Raw genomic sequence first — 10,184 nt, 5'->3', positions numbered from 1 at the left:
AGGTGTCTGCAGAAACCCAAGAAGCTTGCAAGACTTTCTTCTATTCCTCTTCTGAGGTCGAATCCAACAAATTCTGCAAGGCCAAAGTTGGTGTAGTCCGAAGTCCAGGACTCGCTTTCGGAGTAACACAAAGTCTTTTAGAAGAAGGTTTTTTCTCCATTTCTGCGACAGCTTTGGGTCCTAACTTATGCCTTCTGGAGGAGGAAAACAAAGGTGACTTGGAGATCCTATTAGCAGAAGAAGAAGAGTGGAAAAACCAGTGGTTCAAAGAAGTTAGAAACTGGAAGAAGACGGATGCGGAGTGCGCGAGAACGGTGTGGATCTCCATCTATGGTATCCCTTGCTTTGTCAGGAACGAGAGCTTCATCAATCTTCTCCTGGCAGACATTGGGAAAGTTGTAAACCCAGAAACGATTAACACCAAACCTAACAGATTGGATGTTCTTAACATCATGATCTACACAGATTTGGCGGACACAATCAAGCACATAGTCAAAACTTGTATTGATGGATTATGGTTCAACTTACTGATTATAGAAGACGTTACTTACCACAAAGAGACGAACGATGACTTGTCTGTGTGCGAGCGTACTTCCTCGGACGAAGAAGCATCTGTGTCTTCATCGGATCCATCGGTCAGAGACGACGCGCTGGCCTCTGTCCGTTCGCCGCCAGCCTATCTGAATCACCGGAGTATGGAGCGGCCACCGGGAAACAACTTCGACCAACCTGTCAAATCGCATCGGGAAACGTTTAGTAAGCCTGGAGCTGTTGGTGAGAGAATGTCAGAAACAAAGAAAAGTGAAGGTGACAGATCAAGAAAGGAGAAGGATTTTTGTACAAGCTTTAATGGCTCAGACTCTGTAGCAGACAATCTTAACCCCCTTTTAGGGAAGACTATTTCTTCAGACCCTATTTCTATGAAGAGTGGCAGCAGAGCCCTAGAGGAAGCGTTTTCTGTAAACTCGCCGCTGAGAAGTAAGAAGGTAAAAGAGATTTTCCATGTGGGCCCAGCAGGAATTATTATTAATGATAATTTTGGTGAGAAATTAAAAAAAGAAACGTTGGAATTGGTTTTTGGGAGTGGGGGCCACTCGGAAACTGTTTTTCCCCTTGAACCGGTTAACACTCATAATTTTGGGAGAAAAGATTTTAATGACGTGGCAACTAATGGGCCCAGCTTACATTTTATTACTAGTTCTGCTTACGTGGACAAGAACTCTTCTTCATTCAACAACAGCATTTCGCAGCCTTCTAATGGACGTTCTTCAGGCTCATTTAAAAAGCGTGTCTCTCTTCAATTGAAGAGAGGAAATTTATTTAGGAAGAGGAAAGGGTCCAGTGGTAGAAATATTAAAAAGCTGAGTTTTGATGATCCATGCCTAATAGTAAAGAATTCAAAAAAGTCTAGGAAAAAAATAAGGGAGGTGTTGGACTTAGGTGAGAAAGTCCTTGATTTTACTCATCCAATTCTGAGTGGGGCTCATCTTAGAGAGCCAAACCAATAGTGCACTGATCTTCAACACACCAATCAAAACAAAAAGAAATATCTTTCTTGTGGTATACCAATATCTTGTGAGTCAACTTCAAGTTCGGATATTAGAAATTGCAACAGAAGAGGAATTAATAGCGTGAGCAACAACGCTTCTGAGGGGCTTTGGAATTCTATGTCTAGATTGGGGATGATAAATATTTCAAACAATTTTGATCCGATCAAATGTTTGAAGGAAATGGAGTTGAGAGATCACAAAGGTGTGAAGGTGGAAAAGGGGACTCTAAATTGTGTTCCTCTATGATAATTCTTTCGTATAATATCCGAGGGGGCGGGAATCGGGCTAAGCGCAAGAGAGTCGGATTCCTAATTCAAAAGGGAGATGTTGATCTTTGTTTTATTCAAGAAACGAAACTTAGTGGAATTGGTTTGGGCTTGGTTAGAGAGTTGTGGGGAAGCGTTGATGTTGAATGGTCTTACTTGGATGCTAATGGAGCCTCGGGTGGTATTCTAACAATATGGAAGAAAGACTTCTTTTCTCTCATTCATAGCTTTAGAGGAGAAGGCTTTCTAGGTTTATGTGTGGAGAAGGATGGAAAACTCACTTATTATGTCAATGTTTATGCCTCTTGCGACAAAATCACTAGGAGAAGAACATGGAAGAATCTTTGTGAGTTCAAGAATAATAACAGCGTTGGATCTTGGTGCATTGGGGGTGACTTCAACTCTATCTCTTCTCTTGATGAAAGAATTGGTGTTTCTAGTAGCGACTATAGTAGGGATACAAGATCATTCAACGATTTCATAGGGGAAATGGAGTTGGTGGATCTTCCCACAATAGGTGGCAAGTTTACTTGGTTCAAAAGCAACGGGAAGGCTATGAGTAGAATTGATAGATTTCTTTTATCCGAGTGCTACATAGAAGACATGAAGGTGGATGGTCAATATATAGGAGAGAGGGATGTGTCGGATCATTCGCCCATTTGGTTGAAAAATAATAGAAAGGATTGGGGTCCTAAGCCTTTTAAGTTTAATAACTTATGGCTAAAGCATGAGGAGTTTGATAATTTTGTTGAAGGGGAGTGGAACAAACTTGTAGTTAAAGGGAGAGGGGATTATTGCTTGGTTGAAAAGTTGAAAATCCTTAAAAGTCGGATCTCTTGGTGGAACAAAACGGTTTATGGTTGGATTGACCTTAAGATTGACAAAGATGTGAAAGAGATGCATTCTCTAGATAACTTGTTTGTTCATTTTGCAGGTAACGCTCCGGAAGAGGTGGTTGAGGAAAGATTGAAAGTGGTGGAGGACTTTTGGACTAATCTAAACAAAAAAGAAGGGCTCCTTAGATTAAAGTCGAGACAACTTTGGCTCACCGAGGGGGATGACAACACTCGTTTTTTCCATAATTCCTTAAAGGATAGAAGAAGAAGAAACTCTTTTTGTTCCATGGAGACTAGGGGGGAGAATAGAAGAGGTCAAGGATATCAAAGACTTTGTTTTCAAGCATTTTGAAGGATTCTTTAAAGAAGAGTTTTGTACTAGACCGAAACCGCAAGGGATCAATTTGAAAGTGATCCCTTTAGGGGATTCTTTGGACCTTGAAAAACCCTTTTCCGAGGAAGAGATCAAAGAGGCTATTTGGTCGTGTGATAGGAACAAAAGTCCGGGGCCGGACGGTTTTTCTTTGGAGTTCTTCAAAAGATTTTGGTACCTTCTTAAAGAAGATTTGGTGAAGTTATGCAATGATTTCTTCTTAAAAGGTACGCTTGTCAAAGCCATTTCTTCTTCTTTCCTTGCGCTTATTCCTATAAAGAAGAATCCTCAAGATTTGTCCGAGTACCGTCCTATTTGTCTAGTGGGGAATATTTACAAGATTCTTGCGAAGATTTTGGCGGCTAGATTAAGGGGTGTTTTGGATAAATTGATCTCAACCAACCAAACCGCCTTTGTTCCGGGTAGGAGCATGATGGATGGAGTCCTAATGGTTAACGAGATCCTTGATTGGGCCAAAAGAAATAAGAAGGGGTGTTTATTACTTAAAGTGGACTTTGAAAGGGCTTACGATTATATCTCTTGGAATTACCTAAGATGGATAATGAGAAGAATGGGGTTTGGGAAGAGATGGATGAATTGGATGGAATCTTGCATTTTCTCTAGTCACATGTCTATTTTGGTGAATGGTAGTGCCACTAAAGAGTTTAAAGTTCATCGTGGTCTTCGTCAAGGCGATCCGATTTCTCCTTTTCTCTTTGTTATAGCTATGGAAGGTCTTAGTGCTATCATGAGGAAATCAATAGAGGTGGGGGAGTTCCAACCTTTCAAATATGGTGAAGATGATTTTGTGGACATTCTTCAATTCGCGGATGATACCGTAATTATTGGAGAACCTACAAGTGACAATCTTTGGAGCATGAAGGTGATCTTGAGAGGTTTTGAGCTTGTTTCTGGATTGAAAATTAACTTCCATAAAAGCAATTTCTTTGGTACTAACATTGGAGATTGGCTTTATTCTTCCGCCACTTCCTTCTTATCTTGCAAAAAAGGATCATTTCCTTTTAAATTTATTGGCATTTGGGTTGGAGAAAAAGCTAACAAGTCGAAGGTGTGGAAGGACGTGGTTAACAACATAAAAGCAAGATTGTCGATGTGGAAGGGGAGAAACATTTCTATAGGCGGAAGGGTGACCCTCATTGGGTCGGTGCTTAACGCAATTCCTATTTTCACCCTTTCTTTTTATAAAGCTCCGAGCAAGGTTATCAAAGAGATTAGAAGTCTTTTTAGTAATTTTTTGTGGAATGGGAATGCAAATAAAAGAAGTATTCATTGGGTGAAGTGGGAAAATGTTTGCAAACCTAAGGAGAAAGGTGGTTTAGGCATTAGAGATGTTGGTGACATTAATAGAGCTCTCCTACTCAAATGGAAATGGAGGATATTAAAGGAGGATAATGCCATTTGGAGTAGATTTCTATTATTGAGATACCATAATCCGAAATTCAAAGTGCTAGCTTCTTGTGGGGATGTTTTAAATCGGGGTGACTCTAGTTGGTGGAGAGATATCATCCTTAATGATTTTAAAGAGGAGGATAGCGTTGAAGGTTTTACCGATTGGATCAGTTGTGTGTGTAAGAATGGTAACAACATTCTCTTTTGGCATAGTTGTTGGTTGGGCGATCAAACTCTTCGTGATATTTTTCCTCATTTGTTCGATATCTCAACCAATAAACTTTGCAAGGTTAGCGATATTTTCTTATGGACCAATGGTGTCTTCTCTTGGAATATCAATGATCTCTTCGGCATTGACGGAATGTCCATCTTGAACTTGCCTCCCCTTTCTCCCGATCAAAACGGTACCATCTCGGATTTGGTTACTCAATTGAGGGACTTAAAAGAAGCATTGGAGAGCTTCATTCCGATCACTTCGGAAAGTGACGTTTTTCATTGGAAACTTAATCCCTCCGGTGTTTTCTCGGTTGCAAGCGTTACTAGTTTGGTTTCTAGTGCCAAAGACAATGCTTGGCCAACCCATACTATCAAGTTGTTGGAAACAATGTGGAAGTCTAAGGTTCCGAAAAAGGTCCACATTTTTTCTTGGAGATTCTTTGTCGCCTTCCTTTAAAAGATCTTTTGCTTCATAGGGGGGTCTCTAATTTCACTTCTCTAGATTGTGTCCTTTGTTCTAATCATCCGGAATCATCGCAACACCTTTTCTTTCATTGTAATGTTTCGAAAGAGGTGTGGGAGAAGGTCTACAATTGGTTGGGTGAAGAAGTGGAGTTTAATTTGGAAGAGTTCAAAAGCTTCGGTTGCATTCAAGAGAAGGTGAAGAATCACAAAACAAGAATTAAATTAAATTCTATTTGGTTAGCTATAATTTGGTGTATATGGTTGATGAGAAATACAATCATCTTTGAGAATGCTTCTTTTAGCTTTGAAACGGTAATCTCCAACATTTTGTTCTTTTCTTGGAGATGGTTAGGTGGTAGTGATCCTATTTCTAGGACACAATTTTATGATTGGTATAAATTACCTCTAAACTGTTTTAACTCTCTTTAGAGTTTTTGTTGTAAGGGTTGCACCCCTAGTGCGATATCTTATAAAATTGCTTATTAAAAAAAAAGGATTCATCTTACGGATTAATACTTAATTTTTTTTTTTTGGAATCAAAGAAAGAAATAGGAAACAGCAAGAAAAAAATAGCTATGGAAAATGGTTCTCGAGTAATACAATCAAAGAAAGAGATGAAAGTCTAACCAACCCTAAATTCCCTCAACTGAAAATTAAACTCTAAATTACCTTTGACAAAAATCATAAACAGAGAACAAAAGCTAATTAATCAATGATTAAGGAGTGAAAACAATTTAAGAACATCAAACCTGATATTACTAACAACTAAAAAAAACGAGACACGAGAGATCGAGTGTAAATAGAGTGGATAAAAATGGTGGCGATGTGGTGGTGGTCTGGTGGACGTGGTGGTGGCAAGAGACGAATGGTTGGTTGGGGCTACAAGGAATATATTGTGTTTGATTGCATGATTTACGTTGCAGAAAAACATGCTGATCATTAATCATAAATATTATGTTTTATGATCTAATCTTACCTTAGATCCGGAAGTGAGCCAGAGACTTCGCGTACAATATTGGTGATGAGGAGGAGGGGGTGTACTACCAGCAAGGCACTCCGATGATGAAGTCAAAAAGGATGCAAAGATACATGAGAGTGTTTAGGATAAGATTGAATACCTGACCCTCTCAAATGAGAGGGTATTTATAATGTCCCCAGCGCATGACCATTGGTCCCTATTTTGGACTATGCGTTGGCGACCCGGACCCAAAATAGGTGACTGTCAGGAATTTTTGCGTGATGCAGGCAAGGAGAAACTAGCCGTTGGCGCGGGTAGAAGAGTAGTTTTGAGGGCAGCAACGATCTGGTCGTCTAGGTGATTTAGCCAACCATGCATTCCTGGGGGAGGGGGCGGAGGGAGAAATGCATGTTGCTACCCCATCCTGATTGGGCCAACTCACTTGGGCCATTTGGACTCAGTGGTGGGTTGGACCATGCTCAACCATTTGACTAGTCCAGAACAAGAGTTCCCCAAGAGTCCCCCATCTCGTTGCTTCCGGGAAGATGAGTGATGACTTAATGCTAGTCCTTGTGCCGAGGAGAAAAGGTACGTCATTTTGCGCTCGTTGTTTGTTCGAGAAGGGGATATCTTGCGGTTTGTCCGAGGATGTTCCCAAGGAAGGTGATGGCCACGCTTTACTCGACATACAGTTGGGCCACTTGGGATGCCGCTGTCGGTGAGAAAGAAATATTAGACTTTTTAGGGATTTTTGTTCCCTTGGCCGTTTGAGCGAGCTAGTAGCCAGTGATTTCCATGTGTTTCTGGTATTTTGTGAAGTTTTTGGTGGATTTGGTATGAAGCTTCCAATGAAGTTTCAAACGAGCCCATAATTCAGTTGTCGGGGAGGTTCTTCCATATGATGGCTTATGATTGCCTGCAGGGAATGTTCCTGAGTAAGCTAGGGAGGATGCTCATGCGACTTTGTTTATCGTTTAACTAAAGGCCTTGGCCGGGGACATCGTCCTCGTGCCTTTTCACTTGACTAGCGGTGGAAGGGTGAATTTGATTGATAGTCGAGTTCATTTTATCTCCTCTGTTTCTCGGGTTGAATGTGGTTAACAAAGTTGAGGATGAGGTCCTAATCAAGAAGGATGACACCTCTGAGGACTGGATCGCTCTGGAGCCTAGCAAGGGAAGGGAATGATATTTCAGATTCGGCGGAAGATTAGGGTGACTTGCTGATCCACTTCTCGGGGGAGAATGATCGTATCTACTCGAGTTTTAATAATGATCGATTCCCTATGTACAAATTTGTCTTTAAGGAGTCGGAGCTTTGTTTTCCCTTCACTGATCTCCAGGTGGCCATTTTGTCCCACCTGGATTTGGTGCCCTCGCAGCTCCATCTGAACTCAATAGCCTTCATCCTGCCATTTGAGATTGTTTGCGATTTTCTCTATTCTACGTCGTTTTCCATCTACAACATTAGTGCTAAGATAGGCCGTAGGGCTGGGTATCCCTGAAGCAGACGAGGAAGTTGTTTAAGGATTTCTCCGAATCTATACGAACTTTTAAGGATAAATTTTATGTGATTCAGCCGCTGTCGGAGACGGATTTTGCTTCCCTGTTTGACTTGAAGGTCAGGACTGATGAAAAAGGGGAGCCTCTCATTGACAAGGATGGTCAATTGAGGAGGCATCGGGTCTAGAAGTTTCGTTTTGATTGGATTAGGGACCATTTTAACCTGGCTACCGAGCAAAACTTTTTCAGGCTGGATTGTTTGGACAAGAATGATCAGGCTAGTTATGATAAGCTCGTGAATTAAGTGGACTGTTTCACCCCTGCCTTGTGCGAGACCTAGGGATGTGACGTTATTATTGATGAGAACGGGGAGCTGATAACACCGAATCGCACTATGTTTTTGACTCGAATATCACATGTTTCCAATAGTTTTTATTATTGTTTTCATGTATTATGCTTCTATTTGCTTTGTTATTAGGTTTTAGGTCCATTTGAAGCTCTATTGGAAGAAACGAGCGAAAAAGCCCAAGAAACGGAGAATTTTCAGTCATTTTGCACACATGGCGTCCTGCTTCGCAGCCGCTGAAGGGAGTGCAGTGACATGACCAGATTCCACCCGAGGGATAACTGCCACGTTCCCACGATCTCCACGTTGGCTTGCTCCGCAGTCGCGGACCCCCCCCCCCCCCCCCACGGGGGCGGTCTTTGCAAAATGGTTCCCGCTCAAAAGGAGTTGAGGGGCATGCTCGTCTTTACGCAACTTCAAAAACCTCTATAAATAGGAACTTCATTTCATTTCGTTTTTCATCCAAGCTTAGTCACTTAAGCCATATACCATCAGTATCTTAAAGTGACAGTCCCTTCACATCGAAGAGCAGTTGCGGTGTAGATAAAGTAAGTAGTCGAAGTTTGGAGCACTTTGGTTAAAGTTCATCAAACTTCTTTTACATTCCCGCATTTTATTTCCTTGTACCAGAACCAATACTCCCGTTGGAGAAAGTTTTAATTTATTGCTTTTATTTTATTTACATTACCTTGCTCTTACCATAGCCTACACGTTTTATAGGCTCGCACTATTTATTTTACCTTGCTTTACCATAGCCTACATTTTTTATAGGCTCGCATTTATTTCCATGTGTGGCTAAATTTATAAGGGTTAGAATGTAAGGATCGTATCACGATCGTGTTCCAATGTTATATTAATAGAAACACTACTGAGGATGTTTTAACTTTTAATACTAGTTTACTGTGTTTAATGTTTATGGGTAAGATCAAAAGTCGTCCATACTTAAGATCAAACTAGATTAGTTCTTAACTGAATGAAAAGAGCGAAAGCCATTCGTCTGGCTAACTAGGGATTTTTAACATATTCTTAGAAAAACAATTTTGAAACTATTTTCGGACGTGTTTGTGGGTTTGAAATCTGATTCTTGGCTGGAAGCCAAGAATCTTTTTAAGTTAAATCTTCCAAGTTAAAATCACTTTTCTACTAAGATAAGTAATAGATTTCTTAAAAATAGGTTCACTACTTTAACGCAATGCGCAATTTTCAATATGTGACAAATGAAGGGGTAGACTTAAAGGGTAAATTCGGTTCTTAGTACGCGAAAGCGACAAGTTCCCGTCAAATCATTCCTTTCCTAATTCAAAAGGGAGATGTTGATCAGTTGTTATAAATCTGAATACATGTTATGATTGGGTGAATGATAATGCTATGATGTTTTATTACTTATGACTGTATAATACTTATTAATTCGAATGAGACTCACCCTTACATGTTGATATTTTCAGATTAAGGAGTAGCGGCATCTTGATTTGGTGAGGATAGCTCATAGGCTAGTCCGTAGTCCGTGTCGAGTCATGCTCTGATTTGTAACACTAGGGAACGATAGACTTAAGAATTACTTATGATACTCTATTTTATTGTTTTGGATTATGTATCGTTTGGTTTATTGTTTTGGATGATGTATTTTGATAATTTTTGTGAATCGTTCCTAATAAAGCATGACGAACGACTTATGGTTTTCATTATTTTTCTTAATTGTGGCACCCTTGTTTTATGTTTACTCTGATTTTTATTTTGATTTCCGCGGGGGTTTAGAAGGGTGTTACACAAAGATTTTTAGAAAATCGTGTTTGTGATTTAGACAACCATTCTCAATGATGTAAAGACCAAACATGCTCAGAATTTCAACACGACCTCAACCATGTATCATTCATAAATTTATTCATACTCTAGCTCATGAATTTCTCGGAATACTTCAAGAACCCTAATTTTTTTAATACTAAATTAAATGGTTTATACAAAGAATAAATGGCAACCAGTTGAGAGCTTTTGATCTTCACATTGTAGCAAACATAATAGAATCGAGTTTTACTGAAAATATCTTGAAAATGACACTACCTCCGCAAAAGTCTTAAAACCACTCCTCTGAAACGGTTCTGCCCCAACACCAACAACAGAAGAATGATGACTATTTTTGTTCAAACGATCAACACCCTTAAACCCCTTGCTACGACCATCCCCAAAATCGCCCCTACCTCTTTCGAATCTCGGAAAATTTGCGTGAATCTTCTTGCCTTCAATCAACACATTATCTAGTTTCACTG

At 40.1% G+C, this 10,184-nt stretch overlaps 1 protein-coding gene across 1 annotated transcript; it reads left to right on the top strand.

Annotated features, from left to right (window-relative positions):
- The first annotated feature begins 1,717 nt into the window (after positions 1 to 1,717).
- LOC131642489 (uncharacterized) lies at positions 1,718 to 8,160 on the top strand. The gene is made up of 4 exons (XM_058912733.1): positions 1,718 to 2,750; positions 2,914 to 5,066; positions 7,651 to 7,755; positions 8,053 to 8,160. Exons 1-4 carry the CDS (start codon positions 1,718 to 1,720, stop codon positions 8,158 to 8,160), a joined length of 3,399 nt encoding a protein of 1,132 aa, XP_058768716.1.
- The last annotated feature ends 2,024 nt before the right edge of the window (positions 8,161 to 10,184 follow it).

This window comes from Vicia villosa, unplaced genomic scaffold, assembly GCF_029867415.1.
Source record: "Vicia villosa cultivar HV-30 ecotype Madison, WI unplaced genomic scaffold, Vvil1.0 ctg.005121F_1_1, whole genome shotgun sequence".
NCBI classification, from domain to species: domain Eukaryota; kingdom Viridiplantae; phylum Streptophyta; class Magnoliopsida; order Fabales; family Fabaceae; genus Vicia; species Vicia villosa.
Note: the sequence above shows the minus strand (reverse complement) of the source record. Positions and strands in the feature narration are given on the sequence as shown.